Source organism: Taeniopygia guttata, chromosome 3, assembly GCF_048771995.1.
Source record: "Taeniopygia guttata chromosome 3, bTaeGut7.mat, whole genome shotgun sequence".
In the NCBI taxonomy this organism is placed as follows: domain Eukaryota; kingdom Metazoa; phylum Chordata; class Aves; order Passeriformes; family Estrildidae; genus Taeniopygia; species Taeniopygia guttata.
The window spans coordinates 7,197,560-7,224,565 of NC_133027.1; the positions used below are offsets into that span (position 1 = coordinate 7,197,560).

At 42.7% G+C, this 27,006-nt stretch overlaps 1 protein-coding gene across 2 annotated transcripts in view; it reads right to left on the bottom strand.

The window, feature by feature from the left end:
• EVA1A (eva-1 homolog A, regulator of programmed cell death) overlaps positions 1–27,006 on the bottom strand; it is a 200,367-nt gene that overhangs the window by 79,446 nt on the left and 93,915 nt on the right. For both annotated transcript variants that reach the window (XM_072926307.1, XM_072926308.1), the window contains exon 5: positions 22,591–22,734. In XM_072926307.1, the coding sequence (XP_072782408.1) occupies positions 22,591–22,734 (144 nt within the window). The remainder of the gene's footprint in view (positions 1–22,590; positions 22,735–27,006) is intronic.

Genomic DNA, 27,006 nt, shown 5'->3' on the forward strand with positions numbered 1-27,006 from the left:
CACCAGGGATGAGGTTTGCTTTAACTGCTTACAGATTTACTTTGTCTTTAAAAAGTAAAGAAAGACTTGTTTAGTCTTTTCTCCAGTATTCCATGACAACAAAATTCACCCCCTCTTTTTTCCATCATTTACATTCCATTTTGACAACTCTCTTGAGGGTTATCTAATACACATAGGGCTCCATGTGAATGCATGGCACAGCAAATTCTTCTTCCTTCCTTGTTTAGACTCCTTCACTAGACATGGAAGCCAAATCTTTCAGATAGTTTCTAACTCTTTTAATGACCACTGCTCATTTGTAAAGATCAATACAACATATTTTCCTCTGTCTTCTGGTTCTCATTTGATTCTTCTGCTATTCAGAGACAACTTCATGAGCCGGCTCCTTGACTAATTGCATGACAAACATAGCAGGTAGATTTGGTTTCCCAAGTTTCATTTCTAAGATTTTCCTGTTTCCCATATCCCTAAAAATTTGCCCCATTCCTGATGTATTCAGTTAATGTTAGTGTCAGGAGATAGCACAGAGATTCCGTAAATCCAGCAGTACTGACTTCAAGTTCTCATTCTGTGGGGCCTCCTAATGCTGTTAGACAGTTTGAGGTCTAAAATGGGATGAAAGGAGACAAGGCGATGTAAATATGTCACTTCCACTCATGGCACTCTATGGATGTTTCCCAACTTGGTGAAAGTCAGCTAACCCACAGGAAGAGCAGTAAGGTATATTGGCATGTGAAAAAGTTTCTGCCTGTAGTGCCTACAGAAACCCTTTGCACAGATCAGAACTCCTTTTCCACCATGGATATGGGGTCTCCTCAGTACAAGAACAGGATTCTGGATCAGCTTCATGTCTGAATTGTCAACTTTTTGTGATTTAAAGGTGGAGGGGGGAATCATGGTCATGAAGAAAGAAGTCAGTTGTTTTGGGGTTTTTTTATCATTCCACCAAACACAAGTACAAATTTCCATCACCAGTCATGAAATAGCTGCTTCAACAGAGTTCTGGAAGTTTGAAGACATACACACCCCAAAAAACAACCAAACATCTGAGCAGCAAAATGATGTAAATTGGAGGAAATGAAGTGTCTTCTACGTGGGCCATACCCTTTCCAAGCACAAACATTTCCAGAAACTAATGCAGAGAGAAGCTTGGTCCAGTTGCTGTGTGACTCAGACTGGCATAAGTAACTGGCCAGAGCAGCTCTGGGACAGCAAAGTGAGGAGAAAATAAAGGCCAAATACTGCCTTGGTTCAGAAGATGTGAAACTTTCAAGTAACTGAACACCAGACTATTGAACATCCCTGGCTCCCTACTATGTCCCACCAGTTCCAACATCCTGCTGCACACAGAGGCCACGAAGCACAAGCAGCAGCCTACATCAAATAGAACTGTGTCTATAATAGTCAGAACTGTGTCTATAATACTTCCATCTGAAGTGACTAATACTTCCACCTCACCACTTACTCAGGTTCTGAAAAGAGATGTGAACAAAGCTGAAGACATGGTGAAGATCTTCAAAATAGCCAGTTCTTTAGGGAGCTGCAGGCCTGGGCTGTGGATCCGAAGGGAGACACAGTTGTGGAATACAGCAATGATTGTTTGATGAGATGAGAAAAGCAAGACAAAAAATATCAAAATGGACTAAATAAGTCTCCTGGTATCAGCATCTGTGACTTGCTTGCTATCAGCATTGTGACATTGCATTACTTTCTCCTGTTCTCTTGCCTAAGACCTATTGAAATGAGAAGCAGCACATCTCAGACAATTTGTTGAAATCACTTCAAGTCTCTGAGTGATGCTAATGATCAGTGACCGAGGGTGGAGTGCAGTGAGGTGAATGGCAGATGAATGGCAGATAACAGCATCCACCTTAATGGAGAACTTTTATCTGATTACTTCCATGGATTCTGAATATATCTCATCACATCCTACATTTTACCTTACTTACCTTCATCACTCTTCTGCAAAGTATCCTCATATTTTATTTTTTAAATGCAGAGCTAAAGAAATTAGGGAGTAATTGACCTCTGTAAGGTCACCAGGACTGGCCAGGCTTCCAGGACTGGTTTACACAGAGACCTCACTTGCAATTTTGGAACTGCAGACAAATTTTATGGGTGGTTGGTCCTTAAGGATGTGCTCCAAGCTCTGCTGCTTCCTCCCCTCATGACACCAGACACAGAAAAACCTGTCATGAGCTGGCAGAACAGTTAAGGGCATAAGTACCAGTGTCAGACCTTGTGAAGGTGCTTCAGGTATAGTGCATGTGCTCTAGGAGCTGCCAAATTTAAAGAGACTCAAGAAGATTTTTGCAGAAGTATTCACAGAGACAGCCTGTCTCCACATGTCTATCAATAATGCTCAAGTGTCAACACTTCCAGGCTTGGATCTGAAGATGCCCTCACCTGCTATAGGTTTGCTAATGGCCATTATCTGGTTCATAACTGGGGAAAGTCAGGCACACAACAATAAAACAATTCTTCTGCAGTAACTCAGATCAGAGCTGGAATATTAAAAAAAAAAAATTTAAATCCTGGCTCAGGTATCCTGTATTATCTACAAAGTGCTTGAACTGCTCCTCTCAGAGTTTTCTCTTTCATTCCTTTCCCATCACTCCCACTTCTCTCCCATTGCCAACCATATCTCTCATTGCCAGTTTCTTTCCTGTAGTCTTTTCCACCATTCTTATCCCAGCAATGATCCCTTCCTCCCAGTTCTGCTTCTTTGCTGCAGGTCTTTCCAAATGCCATTGCATCAGGTCATCTCCCTGGGACCAGAGACACTTCTGTGGAGGGGAACGTGCAGCTGTTGGTGGCTGGAAAGCAGCCAGAGAGCCCCCACTCCTCCAGCTATGCTGCAGGAGGATGCTGAGTGATGGTATCAGCAAAGAGCAGTAAGAGGCCTTGGCTGCCTGTTCAATACCTGAAAGCAGCCCCAACTCACTGGAAAATAGATCTGAAGGAGGAAGGTTGCTCCCCCTGGCCCCAGCCAAATGATATTTCATCCAGCGTGAAGGAGATGTTGACAGAAGGGTCTGTGTCATCACAGATGAGAGACTTTAGTCTGGTAGAGTAGTGCCTCCACCAGTCACCTCCACTCCAGCAAGAGGAAGGACACTGTCAGAGGCTCCTGCTTGCCCACAGCCAGAGGTGAATGCACAGTGCTCCAATCTGCTCATAAAAAAGACTGTCAGGGAGGGCAGAGGGAGAGCACAGGCACAACAGCCAGCTCCCCTGTGTTATGTGTAAGGAATCAGGGTTAGAAGTAGCTTTAATTAGGGCATTCAATTAGGGCAATCAAATTTGATTTGAAAACACAGGAGTGTGAAAGTGTACAGGTTTCATGCTAAGTTATTTTTGAACTCAGGAGGAAGGCTCAGACTTGCTATTTGTGAGCATCCCATTGATCTGCTCCTTGGGTCTATTAATATATGGTGTCCTCCTCCAGTGCATTTCTCTCAGGATATATTTCATTAGTTCAACCCAACTACACACAATTTGCTCTCAGAACACACAATGGCCAAATAAAGGGACTAGTATGGCATGCAGCCACAGAAGAGGGGTTTGAGCAGAGCACAGGTACTCTCCAGGCCTGCCTTCCCAGGCAGGGTGCCTCCAAGTGATGAAATGCAATGCTGTCAAATATCACGACAGAAAGCACAAATATATAAAACATGAGGGTGCCTCTTAAAAGTAAATGTTGCTGCATGATCTTTTTCCCAGGAGAAGGAAGTTTCCAGAGTGCTGGCTCTCTCTGCGTGTGGTATCACATATTGCATGGCCTGTTTCCTATGAGCTCTCAACATATGCTATGAATCTGCCTCTGCACTACAAGTATTCTAAATCAGATGCTTATGCCTCCTTCTGATCTTTTGCAGTCACACGTATGTACATTGGATTTTGCCACAGGCTATCCATCATTCCTCCCTTTCCAGCATCTGAAACGCATGACTCGCAATTTGGTTTTATGTATGTTTTACTGCAGTTTCCATATAATCACAGAGGAAACTTTAATTCTCACCTTATGAGCCCAAGTCTGCAGTTCTAATCCTTGTCTCTCAGAAGTGTCATGACTGAATGACTGATTTCTGACAGTCTGTATTTCCCACAATCGAAGGAAAAATAAAATTCAATTGCAATCAAAGCCTTACTTCTCGCAGTCAGTTGTTTACTCACATCATTTTTCATGGGTTACTTCTACCCCAAAGTAACACCTAAAGCCCTTGGGCATTGCCACCCTCTGCCTCTGAGTCTGCTCATTTCAGCTGTGGGCTAAGCACAGTGGTGCTGCATGGGGTGGACATTTTCCATCACCAAAGGACAGACAGCTCTGCTAAGGCATCTGTCACCCTCTAATGACTCAGATTTCCTGCAGGCACCAAGGGGAAGCTTATCCACTGTAGACCTGTCATGTCTCAAGACTGTGATTTTCCCCCTCATTCCTCCCTCTCCTTCCTTTCTACACATTCACCAGGAATTCACTATGCCCATCCCCTTCCCCATTCCAGACTGGAAGTGGCAGGCACAGCTGGTTGGCATCATCCACCTTCCAGCTGCCTCTTTTAAAGGCCATAAAAGGGAAGAGGGGCTGTAGGTCACCCCAGCCCGCAGCCTACCCCAACCCCTTACCAGCTGTACAAACCCTCCTGCCTCAAGGGCTGACATAATTTGGCATAGCTCTCACCAGAGCAGTGCTGTCTGTACAAATGCATGTGCAATACCTCACCAAGGGCCCCTGATCCCAGAAGGGCTCACCCACCACCCACTGACATCATCTCGTACGTGCCTCATCCCCTGCAATGACACATTTCTGCTTACGGTCAGGGAATGGCATTCTTCCAGACGGGCACATCCCAGGCAGAAGGAGATTTCTAGCACAAATATGTCCTTGTTGGTAGGGTGAAAGAAGATGGAGGATTTTTTAACTCTCTGGAAAGGGGCTAAGTGGGAAAGGTTGACAGAGAAGTGGTTTGGTAAGATGCCTGCCCTGTGCGTGAGGCAGATGGCAGAGACGCATCAGAGAAGCCCTATAAACAACCAGTTAAGCTTCAGTCACAAGCCCTTTCATCTGCTTCAAATATAGGCTCTACCACCTTCCAGCTGGGGCTGGAAAATATCAGGTCTGCTCTGCCTGCAGGGCCTTGTGAGTTTGTATGTTCTGAACTCCTGCCAGGAGTAACTTTGGTGCTGGAGGGATCAATGTTGGGCCCTCTACAATGCATCCATAATGCAGTGACTTATGCATGGAGGAGGGAAGCTGGGGAAATTCCCTCCCACTATAAACTATTTCTTGGCTCTTTGCATTAGTTGTCAGCCCTTGGGAGTATATTTTCCTCTATTCCCATTTTCCTGTGGTCTGCGTTATCATTTGCTAAATATTAGCGTGTGTTATTTATCATGAGGTCCACAACCCCTGTCCACTCCAGGGAGCTTGCAACTAAGTCACAGCAATAAATATTCTGATATTCTATGGGCTCTACAGTGCTAAGAAGCACACAGCTGAAATCATTATCTCAGAGCCTTCATCCCCTAATCTCACAGTGAAACACTCATCACCAAAGGCAGGGAGGATGCACACGAACACAGGTTGTTTATACTCACAGCAGATTCAGACTCAGGCTCTAAGTCTGCTTGCTAATAATGATGATTACTGCAACTCCTCTGGTTTTATGACATGTTTGAAAGGCTCAGGGAAACCACATTATCTGTAACTCTCAGCAGCATGTTTGGTTCACAGGATCTGCTGGGCTAGCAAAGGAAAGGGTGTGTTTGTGGACTGGGAATCTGTTATAATAATATCATGGTGACCAAAATGAGCACCATGGTGTACAATTACTGCCATGTTTATTGCAGAACAGAGTCACCCAAGACCTGACTCAAAACCTGTTTACTCATCTGAAAGTATTTTGCAGCAGGTCCTGGGAGCCACTCGGACACTATGTTTAGGGAGTTTCTCCCTGCAATAGCTGTTATCTAAGAAGGGATTCAAACTTTGACTAGGCAGGTTACTTCACAATCTCCATATTTCTGATCCCAAAGCCCCTTTCAGAGTCATTCTTAGTTAATGACTAGAAATGTCCCAGCTTCTCTTGGCAATAGGATCTGATCCCAAGAACCTTCAAAGAAAACCAGAGTTTAGACTGAACTGCTAACATTTAATAAAGATTTGGAGGGGTAATTAAAGAAATAAATTAAATGCTACTAGAATGCACATGTCCAAAAGAAACACTAGTCTGAGGAGTCTGTATTTTTCAAAGTTATCAAATTAGCTAAGTTTGGTTTCCACTGCCAATCTAAATAATGATGGATGTTGTCCAATCTCTTTTCCTTCCAAGTAGGCTGAGAAATCATGGACAAGGTCATTAGTGTGAGAGAAGAGACATTCTCCTGCTCTGAAAGTCCCAGACAGAGGTGCATGGAACAGCTGCTCCTTTCTCAGAGAGGGAGAACAGCAAAAGGAGAAAGGGAAACTTGAGCAGCCAAGTGTCCCTGTCCTGTGGACAGAAGGAACAACTGGCATTAGCTGGTTTTGTGTCGCCAACCTTATGGCAACAAAAAATGAGAGAAAGAACTGGACAAAAATATTTGAGAACAGCCCAAGAACAAAAAATGGGGCAGCTTCCCCTGCAGTGGAAGGGCACAGCCCTCACCTCTCTGTTCCTCTCTTGCTCTCTCACTATGATGGGAGCCAAGTTCAGGGTTCACTCGCCATTCCCAGTGCCACATTCACTCTCCAACTCACAGGGCCCAGACAGTCTCAATATTTTCCCTATTTTTTTTTTTCTTTTTGCAGCCCCATAGTCCTTTTCGACAGTAAAGCTGTGTTGATCTGTAGCAGGGATGATTTTTAGCATGCCAGGCTCATGAATGCCATAGCCCGTTATCCCAGAAAGACTGAAAGATAAACAAAGAGGGACAGGAAGAAAAAAGATCAATAAAACTGGCTTGGAATTGTACACAGATTGTAAGTTATAAAATTTCCAGAGATATTTTGGTCCGTTCTCCACCCTGGCATTGCTCACGGGACAGCATAAGCCAGGGAGTTTTCACTGCAGCTAGTTTGGGTATAGCGATTTCCTCTATTCAAATGTGAGCCATGCCTTGCCACTTGCCCTTAGGGCCAGGGAACATTTTTATTGTACAGTTGTAGCCCGTGGGGACTCTCTCCAAAACACAGTTAAATCTCCAATCTGGCTGCCCAGTATGAGGGATGCCTGGCAGGTCACAGCTGCCTTCTTGATGTATTCAGACTATTTCCCTGCCCCCTCTGCTGCTTGGGAGACACCAAGTGCACAGGAGATGCTGGGAGCTGCAAGCTGGGGGGACTCATCTGGCATAGAGATTTCCCACCAGTAGGCACCAAACCAACACCAGTAACTCCCAGGACACCTCCATGGGGCAGGGACAGTGGAGTGGCCAAGCATGGCATGCTGCAAGTCTGGCTGATGGTGCTGATGGGTTTGGAGCCAGCTGGAAAAGGTTCTAATTAGGCTGTGCTGGCTTTTACCAAGATCAGGGCTGGGTAGTTCCTGGTATAGCCTCACAAACCACTGGATCTAGTTTGAAGCTGCATGCACTAAATGCTCTGCTTAGAGTGGAGAGTTTCCCTGTGTTTCTGGAGGTGTTCACTTCACTGGAGGGGCCTTCAGGTGACACAGGGTGTCCAAGCAAGCAGCTCCTTGCAGTCTTGGCTGCAGCATGTCCTTCAAACCAGGCAGAACCCCCCACTGCAGAGCTGGGCACACAGGATGGCTGGGCAGCCAGGAAGCAGCGGGATTTGGAGGTGCTCATGGACCTGCTGATGTCACCCCAGCAGCTTCCATGAGGACAAACACCACACAGAGCTGGTGAAACTGGATCTGCAGGAGCATTCTGGCTGATACAGCGCAAAAACACCACCAGGAGCTTTGACTATGGGACAAGCTGTTATTCTTGGGTTGGTTCAAGGCATTTCTGTTTGAGAATTGTCATGTTTTCAACATTGCAAACTCTAGCCCTAAAAGCAAACTCCTGCTTCTAAGCTGAGTAAGCTTCCACTGAAACAAGAGATTGGGAAAGGTTTTCTGTTTTCACAAACTGGGAAAAGGAAATGCACTTCAGAAGGACATGGATTCCTTTGATGTCCCAAAATAAAAAAGAAAATCTTTGCTTTTCTGTGCTGTAAGAAGGACATCATTGCCATGTCCATTTTTGGGATCTGCTGTTTCAAAGATGGGTAAAAACAAAAAATAAATAACAATATGCCTCTCTCCTCCATTCTTGTGTCCTCCACAGGAACAGCTGCCAGAGCAAGGAAACTATATTATGACCACTGCATCTCTCAGACAAAGACAAACTCTTCCCAAGGTTTCATCTTTGCACAGTGACAAGAAGCTGGGAATTCAGCATGTAACTGTCCACATGGGCATTCCGTGTGTGAGAACCCATCATTGTCAGCACTGATCCAAGAATAATCCAGCTGGTCAAATACCCATGATCCAGTTAAATATGACTGTTGACTGCTTTTGAAAGGCCCTAGGCTGAAACATCAAAGACAGATTGTGCAAATATTAGGCAGGATCTATAAATAAACCAAATTGTCTAAAATATCACTTTATGTGTACATATGGGCTACTGAGCTCTACATATCTAGTCAGTACAAAAACAAATTTCCTTGGCTACAGCAAGAGCTGTGAAACCTTTAGAGAGTTACATTCAGAATCAGAATCAAAACCTGAATCCCATCCTGCAAAACAGGGTTTAAACCCACTGAACTCTTCAGAACTCTTCAGAAGAGATGTTATTTACACAAAGCAGATATTATTTAAATATATATTAATTTTCTACTTTTCTGCTAATAAGATGTGAAACTGTCAAAGACTAATATGTTTAAAAAATAAATAATTTGAAGCAATTTAGTAAAATTGTAATCAACAATGTGCTTGAAGTTAATTTAGACATCATGAGGTTCGAGACTTAGGAAAATAATGAGAAATAATTATTGAAAATAGATAATTTTGTAGAAAACATATTCAAGATAAGAACTATCTGGCATAACTTCAAATGTCAGCAATGCAGATATTCAGATCTGGTCCAGTCACCATGGGTCCCTTTAAAAATGAGAGAGAAACAAGCACTTGTAAGGGGTACCTGAGATACCTACTTGAAAATGAGATTAACTGCAACATAGAAAAGCCTTTTTCTTTTCAAATACTGACTACAAAGGGAGACCAAGGTATCTAGTCCATATGTAGCTGATTATACAGCTACATCTGGTCAGCATTAGAGCCTGTTTAATAACACACCTATTTGCAAATGCATTCCTATTCAGATCAATGTGCACTCAGTACTCCAACCTTCTACTTAGACTCCAAGTTGCTTGTCCAAACCTTAGTTTTGATCTTCAAAGTGGGTTGGACCCAGCTACACTGAGACCTACAACTTGCTAAGTAAGGTCCCTCAGGAAAACACAACTCTCCAAGCCAGGATGAGACCCCTGAGGCACAGAGACACAGAAACCCCTTCAGGAACTCTGCAGAGAAGCACTTACAGAGAAACAGAAGGATCGTTCCAAGTCCCTCTACACAGGAAAATATTTTTGCCATAACCAAAATGTCAATGCTAATGGTTAAATACATTTCCTTGAATAAAATCTGCCTAAGACTTCAGGAAAAACATGTATGAAGAGCAGTCATGACAGAAAGTTAAGCAGTTTGTATGACCCTGGGTTCGAGAGCCCCAAGTATGTAAAGAGCTGGTGAACCTTTTCACAGCCTGGGACAGGTAAATCATTTTTTGCACCAGTCTGGCTTGAGAGCCCAAAAGCCTGGCTCAGCCATGAGTGTGTCAGCATCCCGGGTGTGGGGCACAGTTTCTTGGCCAGCTGCAAAAGAAGGTAACTCACTCAGCCAGCCAGATCCATAAAGCAGCAGCTCACACTGTTATTAGAGGCCTGCCTCCCCATCTGGAAATTAAATGCAAACATATGCACAGGCCTAAGTGTTGCTTAAGAGAAAATCACTGCCCTGACAACGCTGAATGGGAACAGGAAGGAAAGAAAAACAGAAAGTACAAACCAGTATCTGTGCCTTCCCCATTTAATTTTCTGTACTGTCAGGGTACCCTCATATCTAATTCAGCACAACTTAAAGGACAAAGAATTATGAGGTGAGGAAGGAAAGAAAATCCATTTGTTTGTTAGTACTGTAACAAGCTAAGGATTCTGACAGAAAATTTACCTTACACATGTTCCAACTCCAATTTACTAGGTGGTTCAATCATCCCAAAACGGAGCCACAGCATTGCACCAACATCCTATACTTCATTCTTCATTGATACCCAAGGCATCTGCAAAAGGTTTTGATCATCTCTAATAGCACAGAGGAGAAAATCTGCCTTTCCTCCCTGTAGGAATCAGATACAGCTTTCACATGGCAGAAGTCAGACCCTTTGATCAATATGCAGCATGTTAAAAAGCGTGTCTTAGTATGTAATCCTGAGGTATATCCCTAGTGATTTGATTTTTTTTTCACTGGGGAAAAAGTAGAGAGGAAGAGAATTTAATATTAGTTCTTTTTCATAGTAATAAAAATTAAAGCAATAAGAAACAACAACAAAAAAGTAAGATAAATGTGAGACTGTCATTGAATTCATGACTGAGTGACTTGTCATGACAGCAATGGACACGTCAGGCAGGAGTTTAACACCAGATCATTCTGAAGTTTCATGTCAATAAAGTTCAACAGCAACTGTAGGCACTGAAAGCAGAGACACCTCACATCTGTGTGATCATGCCTGCACTCGATGCACAAACCAAAACGCCAGGGAGGTGGGGAGGCTGCTGCTCTCTCCTGCCAGATGCTGAGCAAACAGCCCCAGGGTCTAACCAGGCCAGGCAGGAGGAAGCACAGGGACTGCCCAAGGAGCTGATGATTGATCAGGGTTAAGCAGAAAACCTCTTACTCTTAGGCCAGTGCCCCTCCACTGGACCATGCTGACTACCATCGGGGGAAGAGATGTTGTAGGGGGTTGCCCTTTTGTAAGCTGTTATTTTCTTCCTAATTTTTTATGGACCCTTTTAAAAAGCCATTTCTTGTCCATCCCAAGAAGCATTTTTTTTCTTCTAAAGAAAATACTTTGCAAATTTCATCAAAGCTTGAAGCAAATACATATGATCCAGGGACTAAATAGTGCAATCCCCATTTACAGGTTCATCCTTGATACATACTCCCTGGGTCCATGCAAGCTATGAGCTTATCCAGGCTGGGGCAACTTTTGACCCAAACCAGGTTTGTTGGACTCCAAATGAAGCTGCATACCAGCTTTCTGCCTCTCCCTGAGGCTTTGGCTTGAACCAAAATGGAGTGACACCGATTAATAAAGAGACCTCCAAGACTCTGCCCTCCCACCCTTGCTCCTTGCCCTCCAGGCACAGACCCCAAGGTCCATCTGCTGGGATTAACCAGCCTTCAGAGTCTTTGCAGGCAGCTGTGAGATGGCTTTCAAAGATAAGAGATGGCCCAGGGTGGGCTCATGGGCAAGGAATTTAGTTAAATATCTTTGGAAGGGATCTAGTAGGATTTGCTTCCTTGTTTATATTATGCAGTATCAGTCATCCTTAAGACCCCAGGCCTGTGTGTCAGTAAAGCTGGAAGCACAACCAGCCAGCACAGGATCCTGATTCTGCTCCCCTTGATCCTGTTCTCCCCATGCAGAAATGCTTCCCTACTCTGACATTCAGAAACTCCTACATTTTTTGGCTCAGTTCACCTAAATGAGGGACAGTAAGTGAAATACTGAGCAGCAGGACACTTGGGACTGAATCTGCAGAGAGCTTTTCCTCCCGGGTAATGGTGCTGCTGCTGCCCAGTGCTGAAACAACAGTCATGGCTAATATATGGCAAAGAGATTGTAAGTCTCTGTTGGCCCCCAGGGAGAAAATAATCATAAGCCTGCTCAGTGTTTGTTAAAAGATACAGGTAATTGTGGAAAAGAGCCACAAAAAGATAATTGAGTGGCTGGGCAGGTTGATTTATGAGGGAAGATTAAAGGAGCTGAACATGAATGGCTTAGCTAAACAGTGACTAAATCAGGACATGAAAAGTAGCCACTGTCAACAGTATTTGAAGTGTCTGTCTGAAGGGGCATTAACTCTTGGGGTGTGGATATTTTGAATAAATGGAGGTCTCAAAAAGGAGGTCAGAAATGAAGTGCCAGATGAATGTTAAGGAAAGTTTCATGAAGAACAAAATTTCCATGGCAATCTCCTCCCCACTGTAAGGTAGGGTGACCCCCTAAAGGTCATCTGTGCTGAGCAGATATGAGGAACTTCTGGCAGGTGTCTACTCTTAAATGGCTCACTGGCATCCCCATCTCTAAGCACCAGGGCAGAAACAACCAGGCAGCATGACAATAAAAGCCTATTCCAAAACTTCCCTACAAATATAAGATAAAATACCCATACCTTGGGCCTCAGAGATAAAGCAGAAATGCAACCAAAATGTCCCAAGTGAGGGAAAAGAGTAATTCCCTGGAGTTCTTTTATAGTACTGAAGGATGATGTAAGGCTGGGTTTGATCACAGGTAGTGAGAAGACACATAAATATCAGCCTCTACACTCTGACATTATTTGGCCTCTCCCAAGCACAAACTTGAACTGGAATAAGAGAAATTACTTTTAGTAACACTAAAGAGACCCAGGTTGATTATCATTCAGCTGTTATAAACCACATAATTCACATAAGGCACAGCACCCTCCTCCCTGCCTAGTCCACACAGGACTAGTGGTTTGACCATGGAGAGCCACATCTCAGGTTCAAAACAGCAGTAAATTAGAAATTAACTTGCCATATCCTACTGCTTTCTTTTCTTTCATATAATCAAAGATTAGGCAGGAAACACGCCATGGTGAGAATTCCACCTGGAGAACAAAGCATGTATGTACTCATCTAACAATGAATATACATTGCACAGAATATTCATTGATAAGAGAGTTGAGAGCTCTTCAGTTCAGCTGCCATGACACAAACCCCTGTGTAAATGTTCTCGACACCCAAAATGAGATTTAACACTTTCTCCCAAAGTTTGGCTGGCCCTGCTTGTGTAACATCACTCATAGCAGGAAGCCCTTCCTAGCAGATGAGTTCATTGCACAACAATCCCTGCTGATGCCTGTAGGTGTGGTAACATTCATTAGTGCACTTCCCAGCAGTTAAATTAAACATTTGATCACAGAATCATAGAATCATTTAGGCTGGAAAAGGGTCTAAGATCGAGTTCAACCATTTACCTAGACAAGTTCACCAGTAAACTACATCCTTAAAACGTACCCACGCCCATGTAGCTCTCATCAAAGGGTTATAGACACCCCTGAGTGACTATTATATTGATTTTATATTACAGCAACAGCTCACAAACCTCAATTGTACCAAGACACCACTACAGAGGTCACATATATTTGCATCTTTGGTGACTTTCAAAAAACTGCCATTTTTTATTCCTCTCTCTGTCCTAGTCTTCTAATTTTCTTTTCGTGGTCAGGAAAAAATATTCCAAATTTTCATTTTCTAAATCGCAGAGGATTTCCTATTTGTTTCACATTAAAGTGGAGAGAAGGCAGTAGAAACCAGCAGGGCAGTGGTAGGTGCACAGCAGAGAAATGTGCATGTGCTGGCAGAAAGGCACCAGCTGTGAATCCTTCTAAAAAGGGTGGAAGGAAATGTCATTGTCTTGATACATTTTTAAAAAGGGAAGGTAAATATACATTAATGCAAATATATCTTAATTGGTCATAGTGTCAAACGCTCCCTTTAAATTTAATCTAATGCGTGTTTCACTGAGCTGTCACCAATCTCCAGCAGCCCCCAGGCACTAATGAGTGAGCACCAAGGTGTCAGTGCTTCTGGCATTAACCTCAATTAGGAGGAGTTAGGCTGATCACCGAATCAGGGGTCAGCCATTCAGTGCTGACACATTCCTCTGGCTGCAGCTTGCAGTCTCCTGCTTGAAAAGGGCTGGCAGACTGGCTGCCAACCTCCTCGCCAGTAAAGACCTCTCATACCTGCCAACATGCCTGTTACTTACTATATTTGAAATCTGCACAGGTCTTAACAGGCATGGTGACACAAGAGTAACTCCATTTATGAGTCTATTCAATGCGGTTCCCAGGTAAAAATATAACCTGTGGTGTTAAAATTATAGATATCTACCCCTTACTCATGGTCAGAATTTTTAAAGCATCATTAAAGGCATCGATATGACAAAGAATAGAAAGTCATATACAATAGGATTAAGCTTACAGGAAAAAAAATCACCACAGATATAACCCATGTAATTTTAATTCTGCTCCACTTCTCTCTCTCCAGAGCTCCTGAAAGATTTCCTTTAGACATATGACATTCAGATGTCATCTTGCACAATCATTCTCAGGTAGATCTGCTTTTCTGGGGTGAAATCATGGGTGCATCATGAGTGATTTTGAGACTGACCCCTCCTATTCAAGCATGGAGGTCTCAGGACAGCCAGGCAGAACCCTCCAGATCCACCCCAGGCCTGAAATCCACTCTCTAGATGGCAGATTGCTGTCTAGCCTCAAGGACTTGGGCATATTTATACCAGAGGAAATCATTCCATGAGAAAATCTATTTAGTAACCTCGAAGTTGTGTCAGCCACCATAAAATCTTGGTTACATTACAGTTTAGCATTACAGTTATTACAGTGGAAACTACATATCCATTGTAAAACATTTTTTAAATTTCTAAATTTATAAAATATATGAATAATACCAGAATGAAAAACCTGCCTCCTTCCTATCACCACTTCACTACAACAGACTGACCATTCTTCCCTGCATTCTCCCCCTCTGACTTTTAGGCCACAGTCCTTACCAAATGAAAGAAAACAAAATAAAATCTACAAAACATATACCAATAAAAGGATTAAAGGTCTTAGGTGCGCACACCTTATGAACAGTGGAGCTCAGGGGCTGCAGAGTACTTTAGCTAACTCTTTATGGGACCCTTTCCATAAAACAAGCTCTCTCAGAGTTTAAGAACCACAGCCACAGGCTTGAAAACCTTGCCTAATTGTAAGGTAGCACTTGTCTTACAGCTCATTCTGCTTAGGATCATCATAAAAAAGTGTCCTTTGAACTCCCTCTCTGCTTCCTCCAGCCCCATCTTCTTCCCTCCCCATCCCCAAGGCAATGATTTTTATCTCCAAGCCTCAATTTCTTCTCTGCAGGAATCAAAGGAGTTTCAAACCTTTCCCTTGAGGTGACAGAATTACCTGTTCCTCCTCCACCTGAGATGCAGAGCTCTGCTTCCTCAGAAAATTTATTTACCCTAATCTGTATCAGACACAGGTTCATTCTGCCCTGGTAATGAAGAGTTGCTGTGTCTGGGCCAGCCAGGCCAGGCGTGTTTGGACTCTCCTGGGTTGATTCACACCAAGATACAGCCTGGGCTGTACAGTAAGGAAAGACAAACAGAACCAGCACAATGACAGTTTTCAATCACCTGATTGACCAGCCTTCATCTCAAAACTAATGAGACTGTTTGTGTCAAGTTTCACATCCCTGTGCAATCGCTGCTGTTAAACACAAACAGCTCATTGTCCCCATAGCGTGTTCCTCCTTGGTGCAGGATAGCAGAGCTGCTATGGCCTGTTTTGAGCAGGTACCCCCAAGCCCATTAGTAAAGCATGTGCCCTACTCACTTCAGCCCTGGCCAGCAAAAGAGATGGCATTTTGTCTTTATCCTGAGGTAATCCATGAACTCCAACAGATCCGTGCCATGAATCCAAATGATCAGCCTCACTGACTGAGGGATTTCCTCTTTGCTTCTCTCTGAGATGCATGAAACTGCATTCACAAAAATTGTTAAGTTATCATCAAAGGTGATAAAATCACAGCCTCAGAAGTCAGAAAACATCAGCCTTGAGCTATCTGGTCACCCATCACGGTGCAGTTTTTAGTTACACTGCCACAGCTTTTTTAACAGGTTCTGTTGAAGTATGAGTAATTCTGAAAGTGAGGTCTAAGTTTCTGAAAGGAAAACAAGCTCCTTGCTTTTCCTTCACCTGGATGGAAACATGCAGAACTCTGGAAGGTAGGTCAGCAAGTCCATTTGCTTGCAGAAACTGGTAACAAATGTCACTTCACCAGGGAAAATCTACTCGGCCCCCTCTGCCATACCACTGGATGCAGTCCTTGACAGTTTAGAACAAATCTGACCTTGAGAACAAAAGTCTAAAATAACAACCAGCCAGTCAAAGAAGTCAGCAAATATATTGACCCCATCCTAGCTCCTGGAAACATTTAGGGAACTAATAGAGATGAAATGCAGAAAATGGACCTCAATCCCATGCAAAACCAGTTAATAGGAAAATCCCTCTCCAAACCCAAGTACAGAGATTGATATAACCATGAGCTGAGGTGCAAGACACCAAGCTGCTATTTGAGAACTTTTTCAGCATTAACGCTCATGGCTAGAGGTAATTTCCCAAGAACTTAAATAATGTTACTTTCTTACATGGATAATTCTTTAAGAGTTAGAGATCAGTCAAATAGTGAGAGTGGAAGCCAATAAATATAAGGACAAAACACTGGTATTATCATTACACAGAAATTATGATTTTGACCAAAATAAACATTTGTGTAAGAACATGGTGTTGAAAGCATCTAACCAGGTCATGAAACCATGGAATCACAGAATGGTTTGGGTAGGAAGGGACCATAACATTCATCCAGTTCCAACACACCCCCACCATGGGCAGGGACATCTTCCACCAGGGTAGGTTGCTCAAAGTCCCATCCAACCTGGCCTTGAACACTTCCGGGGTGAGTGGATGTAGATGCAGACATCTGCATTGTGGAGGCTCTACATGTAGACAACAATATGTCAGCTAAGCACCAGGAGCTCCATTTACAGTCAGTACAGGAGAACTGTCACTTCAAATATGCACTTCATCTCTTTCAGGCACTTACATTGGGATGAGATGACTTGTGCCTCAAAAGCAGCTGCTTCTCCACATTACCTGTAAAAGGAGTTTTTCTTGGAAGAGGATGTACACACTATAAATCTCTATGGCTTATATGTCTACACTTGGTCAAATAAATCCCACTTCATGAATTTTTCAATATTTGTAGTGATTACATGAAGACTGGATAGCTTTTTTCAAAATATAAAATATATAGCTTGAAGAGAAGCATAGGCTTGATACAAAAATTACTTGACAAACCTCTATTGACCTAGGAAAATATGACAAAGGATTTGAATAGATGTCCTAAACTATGTCTGAACTCATGTCTTAACAATGAAAGTAGCCACATGGAATTACATCATATCATTATCCTGTTCTAAATTTATTTGGTAGGTCGAACTTTGTGGCCATGAATTTCAAATCTTACATGTTTGTGAGTTCTGTTTCACAGCATTATACAAGAAGCCCTGTTAAACAAACATTATGAGACATTATACATTCAGTGGAACATCCCTAGAGGTAAAAGGTTTATTTGTTTGTAAACAGAAATTTTATTTCAAGTTTTGAAGAAAGAAAGCCTGCATTACACATTATGTGTGTGTCTTTCTCTAGCAAGACCCTGCCTGCATTGCCCTGTTTCAAAGGGGTGTAAAAGGCTTTTGTTTTTTCTTGGAAGTCTGGAATTGCTCCTTTTCTATTTTATGCAGGTCTTGGAATTGGGTTTTATAGCAACAGAAAGTGCTTTTGAAGTGATAAAAATACATTTTCTACATTCATGAATTCATAAATTTTAAGAGCAAAAGGAACCATTACATTCCTCCAGCCTGAGGCATTGATAGATTTACTGCACAGGAGCTAATGGACCAGAGCACAGTCCCTTTGAGATGACAGGAGAGAATTTGTGCAGCTTTTTTCCCTTCCTCCTCATCATCATCACGAGGGCAACTACCTCAGAACTGCCTTGTTCAACAAAGACCCTGCCTCTAGTCCAACTTGAAAGAACATTTATTTAAACACATTTTAGAGACAGCCAGGCTGCTTTCCCAAGCACTCAGAGAAAGCAAAGGTCAGCACACCCCCATCACCCCAGAGCACCTCAGCCACTTCTCCTTGACCCCATTTGGTCTCCCAGCAGCACCAGACACCCAAAGCAGCAGTGGCTGCTGCCCCTGTGCTCAGGCTTTGTTCTTTACCTGCACAGCTCTCTCGTTGGGATATGAAGCACTTGGCCCCTGGGACTCAGCTTATTGCCTCATAAAGCAGGATGGCAGGATTATTAATGTGGTAGAACTGCAGGGTTTTCCAAGCAATTTATGAGTTACCATGGCAGTTCATTAGCTCTCAGCCCAATGACCCCTTCCTGGCAAGCATGAATCAAGCAGGAGGCATGCACACATCTAAATGTATGACAGATATTCACATCAAAAACACATCCAAGGCCATATTTCCTCCATTTTGTTCAGCACATGTCCAACTGCAGCACTTAAAAGTCAACAGTTATCAGGACTGATAACCAATCCACTGAAACAGGTCTAGGCACAAAGAAATTCACAATCCCTTTTTCTTTTTTTTCTTTTTTTCATTTTTATTCTCATCAAGCCATTTCTGATGGATGCCTGCATTTAAAGAACAGCAGGTCCTTAGCAGAGGGTTGTATTTGCAGCCTGTATGGAATGCACAGGGAGGCAGCAGCTCTGGCAGCAGGGACAGTGGGCATGCTGAATGGCTCCCTTGACTTTCAGTGCTCAGAAAAAGTTTCACTTTACACACAGACAGGCCCCTCATCCCCACTCAAGGAAGAATTTGAGAAAATATTTAACTTTCATGGTAATTATCCATAGGTCTTAAAATAAAGCACACACTTCAACGCTTCCTTGAGTCCAAGTGGCACTGTGTGTGTGAAAAAATTCCACAGGTTTTAATGCAGTGCTCAGTTAGGACTTCAGCACAGGCCAAAAAAACGAATCTAGCAAACTAGAGAGGAAAGAGATATAGAGAATAAAAGGGAGCCTTTGAAGGTAATAACTGGACAATTAAGACAATGAAAAGACTGTGAGCACAGTAAGTTTTATTAAGAAGTACAAAACCACTACCAAGCTACTCACAGATATTACAAAAAATTACAATGTTTTACCAAAGGAAGATAGAAACAAAGGAAGATGTTCAGTGGAAGAAGAAACAAGGACAAAAAGATTTCTAATAAGTCTTTATTGTATTATTTTTCTCAGTTGCATTAATGCTTTTTTATTTTCTTTTCTTCTCTAAGACTTTCAGGGTATTTTAAAGAAAAGGCAGAGCTAAAATTTTAATATCTGCCTCTATTACAGCTGCCAGACTCAGAACTCAACCTCACCATGCCTTATGTGCTTCCCAGAATGAACTTGCCTTTTTCTTTTGAAAAAATAATTAATGTATTTATTAGTGCAGTAATGGGACCCACATACTGGAAAATCCCACCTTCCATACCATTCCATTAGCTAAATCTGGCTTTGGGCCAAATTTTTGTATTTCAGCTCCTGCCAAGGTTCAGGTTTGGAATGTTTTTATGTTGGAGGACTTTTCATCTGTTTTCTTGGCTGGGCTAATGGGACCCTAATGCACATGAGAGATCTCGATCACACCAGGCTGCTGGGTACTTGTTTGCTTCAATCATACACTCAAACTGGTGGCATTTCCCTCCTAGATAAGTGATGCCAACAGGCCTTGAGCCCACGGTGCAAAGGGGTATAATTTGATATGGAGGACTGCTGACTTGAAACATTCTCACTGGCTGGAGTAATTGCAACCAATATTTTAAAAATATACAGCTGGGCAAAAAGTTAGATGACACCTTTATTTAAGAACAGATTCATGCAGCAAAACTATGTGTGTCTGGCAGGAATTCTCATGTCCAATAAAACATGGAAGTTAGAGGAATGATCCTTCAAGAAATATGGACATGGCTTAAAGAAAGCAAAGTTGTTGCCTCATCCATTTACCTCTTGGAAATCTGGATTAGGGCCCAGGTCCTGCTGTCAAGCTAGAGACAAACAGTGTGGACATGATGACCTGAGAGACCTTGCAGACCTTCTCCTGCCAGGACTGGGAGGTAAAGCACCTCAACAGCTCTTCAACAGGCCTTGGTCTACATTAACACTACCAGTCTGTCACAGGGTCCATCTCAGCTGTGATTTCTGCTAACACCTCAAGAGCTTTTCATTAATATTACCTTTTGTCACCTTATAAATTACTTACTCAGGAGAATTTTCATGAGTTGCTATCAGAAGAAGACATATTTGTCTCCTTCCAGTTCTTCCCATGCTTGAGCACCAGAAGCAGAGCTCAGCTGCTCTGTCCCTGTAGTTACTGAAGTTCCTCACAAAGGAAATTTCTGCATGAAGACTCTCCCACCCACAGCCACGTCAAGTTGCTCTTGACAACTCTTCTGAAGCAGCACAGCAGGTCAGTAGCACTGACCAAGGACTCGTGGCATTTTTTTCTCACAGATAAGACCAGTGACACATGGCAGGACATCTCTGCCACAGGCAGGCAGGCAGGGAGGGAGTGACAGAGAGGAGCAGACTGACTGCACTGTCTGATCTCAGAGAGTGATGGGGTCACCTTCTTGAAGCAGCAGCAAAAAGGGTTGAAGTGATGCTCAGGGAAACCCATTTGTACACCCATCACATTTCCCAAGCTGTGCCAGGGTCACTGCATCTTTCACTGATCTCCAGAAAACAGCAACAAGAAACAACGTGTTTCCAAGTGCAAGAGGTGGGAGACAGGGATATGTATTGAGATACAGGCAACAGGGAAGTGCAGTCATGGCCATTTGTCCCAGCCTGTCCCCTTTCACTCCCTCAGTTTTGGTGAAAGCAGGAGAGCACTGTGCCAGGAGCCATAATGTGTACAGCTTTAAGGAAACCTGAAACAAAGAGACAGCCAGCAGGAGGTTTTCTACCCCAGTATCATTCTCTAGGTCATAAGAATACCAAATTGTTTGGTTTTATCATTTATTTTAAAAGGATTCCAGGACTTAGTTCTGTCTGGCAAAAGCACATGGAACTGGAATTTGATTTCTTGTTTATCTCATTTTCACATGTTGAAGGACTTTGCTATTTGAGGCAAGAAATATGTGTCTGTTGATCACAAAATCCAGTTCAGAGACATGTCTGAGATCATGGTTTTGAAAAGGAGCCATGGCCACCTTCAAAGGATGAGGCAGATTTTACCCACAGAAAAGCAAAACATACCATTTTGTGCTCTCAAGTGTGACTCATTTCCTGATGCAGTTAGGCTTGGACTAGAGAGCTAAGGTCAGATTAAGAGATCATTAGTGCCTTTTATAGTGGACTTTGAGACCAGGAGCACAATTCTAGAACAAGGCCGTGGAGGCCTTTGAAGTAGAAATCCTCTTGGAAATACATCATGGGGCTCTGTTTGTTTTCTCTGGATTTTTGAGGGATGGAGCTCCTGTTTTGCCTTTTACATTGCCTTTGTTTCTGTCAAACCCTTATGAGGATAAGCTTCTCCTTAGACTTTTTATGAGAAAAGTGATATTAAAACATCAATTTCCTGACTAGAAAATTCCCTGAGCTTTGCAAGGATAGCCTTGCTACTTCTTGCTGCATCACTCCAAGCAGAACCCAACCTTCCTGCCCCTCCTGCCAAATGAAACAACAATCAGCCAGACGAGCTGAGAGCCTGATGCTTCTGCATCAATGTCTCTGCTCCTCAGGGTGCTGCACATCCAGCATGCCATAGCCACCACACAAAATATTACAGTGACTCCATCTCAAAGGCTTTCTGTCACACTCAGCATCTGCAGTTACACACAGAGTGACCACAGAGCCATTGCTGTCTGAGGGCACAGACAGCTTCTCCTTCACTACATGTCCCACTGTCTGCTCAGCACATGCAGTACAGCACCAAAATTTGCACTCCCAGATGGATGCAGAGAGGAACACAGAGAGAGAGAGACTGAGCTGATCCTAGCGACAACTATGTAAGCAAAACCCTGAAGGAAATATTTTCAAATATGTCAGCTACAAATGACCAAAATGTCATCACAGTAATAAGACAGATGTTGTTTTTATAATTCAGAGCTCAGACAGGAACAATTTTTTCTCTGTTGCAAAATAAGATGACTAGTCAGGTAAGAGCACAGTCTGTGCTCAATGATATGACTTAAGTGCCCAACTGGGCACAAACTGTTTATTTTTTTGTTTAATAACAGTATTTTGTTAGAAAAATTGTTGCAATTGTTTACCTGAAGATTTTGGGAGCGATTTTCTACTAACACAGTGAATGAGTATGGTTTGGTAATCACCTGATCATATGGTACAAAATAAAATAAATACAGAAAAAAGTAATAAGGATCCTACTGATAACCACAGCTTTGCTGCGGGATGCCAACATTGATGAATGGGTTAATAAATATCATTTCCACATTTTTTGCTTTTTCTATAGAGCCAATGAGTACAAAAAGTGATAGAATTAAACTACTCTGGTGATCCAAAGCTTTTCCTTGTCGCCCAAATAAGAATCACCATGAGCCAACGGGAAGTTCAACAACTTTTTTCATCTTATTCTTCATACAACTGTTCAACAAACATAGATGCCAGTGAGAGTTAGAGAATTTTGTAACTTACCACAGGTGTAGATGACATTAAGATACTTTTGGATGCCTGGGTAACAAGGATCTCCAAATTCGTAGGTGCTGGCATATATGCTGCAGCTTCTTTTCCCATGACAGCGCTTGATCATGAGCTGGAGAGCAGTAGCTGACTGACACTCTAAAAGGGAAAAACAATATCTATCTGTGAACATTTGTCCATTCACAACAGAAATTGCCTAAAAATAATTTACCAGATGCAGACTGTGAGAGTACATACAAGATTTCCACATTTAAAAGTCTTTGTGTTTACTTGAGAAAGTGTATCTGACTCTAACACACCTCTAATAATTTGAAAGAACGTTGAAGAATCTGAAACCCTCAGACATCCATACAAAGAAAGCAGAGAATAAAATATATTTCATCTTTGCAACAACCACAAGAGGTGTCTCAAATCCCCCTCTCTGGTCCCTGTTGAAGACAAAGGTGATCAGTGTCTCTGTCTGCTGTTTGATGTTGTATTTATAAACCTAATTAAAATTACTATGAGGTGTAATAATTATAATATTATCATCTACCATATAAGTAGAAATATTGTTTTAATCACATTCATTCCATGCAAGTAGAAACATTTTTCATATTAGAAATTTAGAATATGGGAAGTTCCAAAAGTGTTTTCCCATATATTTTTCTCTACCAGGTGGTTTTACCTGTTTTCTTACCTAGGATGAAAACAATTTGTACAGATTAAGTCTTGAGCTTTTAGGTACAAGACTGACAGTTCGCTTTCACTGTCCAGCTAGGACCAAGCTCAGGGGGAAGCTTGCAAGGAGACATTTCTTCAACATCAAATCATTGCTAAAAAGAACAGGACAGCTACAGAGAATGGAATACAAACCCCTTTTGGTCACTAATTAGGAGGAAGGGAAAGGAAAAATGGACCTTAAAAGGTACTAGAGTGCTAGAACCAGCATAACAATAAAAGCCATGAGAGACAAGGGAAAGCCACAGGAAACCAAGCCTACAGGGTAACATGCATTTTTTCTCAAATCAAAGGCAGCATTTTATTTCACATGCTGCAAATGACAAAAGAAGAAGGCTCCATGTGCACATTTTCATACTGAATGACCAAAACTTCCTTAGGGGATTTCTGATCCAGTGAGTGTCAGAGGTTTCAGTGGAAACATCTGGCATGCAGCAATCCTGATTCATTGTCTTTTTACAAATGTCCAGCTAGAGAAACTCAGCAAATCTAATTGCTGCAGAGGATTTCATGGAGGGTGCCTATTCTTTTTATTTGTTATTGTTCTCACACATAACAGAGAACATCCCACAGCTGTCTGCTTAGAGGCCTTGCCCTAAGCACAGGAGCATACTGTATCCATGGGGAATTACACATTGTTGGTCCTGTGAGAGGCACAACAAGGCTTTTGCATCCAGCATACCCAGAGATGGACAGCCTTTGGGACATTCTTCGTTTAGGAATATGCATGTACTAACAGACTCCAGACTCTGCTCTCCACCTTAACAGATTAAATTGACTCTTCAGGTGCCAAAGCCGTAGGTTCATCAGACTGAAAATGCTTCTAGGAGTTTTATTTGTCATGTACTCTCACACTAACAGTGACAGCTTTCCTAGCCATCACCAGTCATGTCCTGGTATTGACAGCCACCTTCCTCCCGTGCAGTTCTGAGCAGGCCATGGTCTCCACTCGACTTTAGCAGCAGCATCTGTATCAGGAAACCAAAGGGGGCTAAATTATGGACACACCTTTACTCCCTTTGTTTAAGTGATACCCTGTGCCTCAGGATGATTTTGCCAACAAGCATTACTCCAAACAGGTAATACAGCCTGAGATATAACAGGTCAGTTTGCAGAAGGCCCCCACTGTATCTTTGGATCTTTGAGCAACCTGGTTTAGTGGCAGATGTTCTTGCCCATGGTAGTGGGGTTGGAGCAAGATGATCTGTAAGGACCCTTCCAACTCAAACCACTCCAGAATTCTATGAGCTTCTGGACTCCTAGGAGAGTTATCTCAGCCAAGACAACAAGCCATGGACCATGCTGCAGTTTCACAGTACAGATCTATTTCCAGTACCTGCACTGCTGACACTGCTCAATTACCAGTACACATGTAACCCCAGACACCCAGCTTCTTTGGGCACAGACCAGGCCCCATAGTCACAAATACCTGTAGTGAAGGCCTCAGTTCTCCAACTGCCAGGCTGCTCCAGCTAAAGCTGCACCAGCCAAAATTAGTAGAAGAGTAGAAGGAGCTTTCCATGCCTCATGAAGATGAAAGTCCCTCACATATAAAGTAGGGCATCAAGATTGTAAGAGCCTCTTTTACATGGACCTTTTGCAAACCATAGGATGAAAAGATATATCCAGGGGAAAATGTTGCCTGCTGGGACCACAGCACATAAACCATTCCATAATTTAGCTGAAAGCAATATCTGGAACCTATCCACTCCAACCTCCTGCCCAAAGAACAGCCAGCTTTGATGTTACATCAGGTTGCTCAGGAATTCGCCCAGGCAAGTTTTGTAAATCTCCATGGAGAAATATTTCCCAAACTCCTTGGACACTTGATCCTGGGCTAAGCCCCTTTCCAGGTGAAGAATTTTTTCATTGTATGTCATCAGGTTTCTATTGCTGCAACTCATATTCACTGCTTTTGGTGTTCATCTGCTGTTTCCTTCTGTGTGTTCCCAAAAAGAATCTTCTGTAGAACCACTTATTACTTAGTAAAAAACAGAAATAAGTTCCCACTCAGAGCTTTCTCATCTGAAAACTGAACAACCCTGTTTCCCTCAGTATTCCCCCATATGCTGTATTGAGGCCCCTGACCAGCTTGGTGGAGCTCCACTGGATTTGCTCCAGTTTTCCAACAGCTCTCATTACCTGGAGAACTCCAAACCAGACACTTCAGTGTTCTAGTTAAGCTGTAACAAGTCCTGTCCAATTTGGTACCATCTACAAACCCCGTCCCAGGTCATTACTGACTGCTTTTAGATGGCTGCCAGTGTGATTTCAATATAGCACAGTGGAGGTTTCTTGTCATGTGCTCCATTTCCTTAGCTCTTGCTGCAAATAGTCACAATTTAGGAAAGTCTTACAGTTTTCCCTGACCTCCAGACCCAATGAACACCAGAACGTGGTGAATGTAGGAGTGGGAGAAAGTCATCTGAGGTATCCATGTTAGAACTCTACTGACAACAATAGTCACCCACAGGGTAGATTCAAATACTCTTCTCATTTTCTCCATGGTAAGACCTGAGCCATTCTCTTGGAAACAGTCATATTTTTCTAGCCCTGAAAAAAAAGAAAGAAATGGGGTCTACACACAAATTCACAAGTGTTCACTTCAAAGACTTCCTTTTACTCACAACAGGGAATTTTCCCTGGTTTTGCCTCCACACAATTTCTAAGCAAAAGTGCCTTGTACATTCCCATAAAGGCCAGGGAAGCAGCTTGCAGTGTTTTGAGGGAGGACTACACCAACACTGAAATTAGCTTTGTCTCCCATCTTCGATTTCTTGGTCTGTCAAATGTTCATCCTCCACATAACACATTGAACAGGAAAATGTAAGAGCAGCATTCAAAATCTCCAAATGGGACCATCTTCCTTACACCCTTCAAAGGGTTTCTGACAAGGACTGCATTTAGCTGGGTGACAAAATGTCATACTCAAGCATCTTTATTCCCTCACTAATGAGCACTGAAGATGTCAATAGTACATCTGAGAGGTGGCTGAGTGATAGATGAGACTACAGCACCTTCATAAATCACAGTCACCACCATGGCAGTCAGAGCTCTAGGAGGGACAACGTGGTATTTTCTTTTACCCCTGTGTCTCTGGCTTATAAAACAGTGAGTTCACTCCTGTTAGATGTAATGAACTGTACACAGATAATTTAACTTCCAATTGTAAGTAAGTCCTTGGGGAGCTCATTGAAATGAGAGCTTCAGTTATATCAGTACCTCTTCAGAAGGTGATTCCAGGTCAGAAATCTTCACCTCCAGGTGCCCATCCTCAGAGCTCAGGCAAGAAAATGGAGGGGTTTTATCTATAAATCATCCATTTATCCCACCAAAAAGATGCAGGGAAGGCAAGCCCAGAAATGTGGTGCAGCAGAGTTGGGCTGTGGTCCCCTTCAGCTAGCCAAATTAATTTTTTCCAGGTCTTCAGAAGTGGGAGACTAGACATGGCACTTATTGTTCCAGACTTCATGCTTATTCAGGGCAACATTACAGTTGGACTTGATGATCTTAAGGTCTTTTCCAACCTTAGTGATTTTATATTCTACAATCGCCTTTCTTCTGCTGCTTGTTTGCTTGCTAAATGCAAATTCCAAATGTTTTATGAGATACCACCCTGGCACCAGTAACTAACAAGTGGCTCCATGTGTCAGAGACGTGGGAAGGACACTCACAATGCTAACACCATAT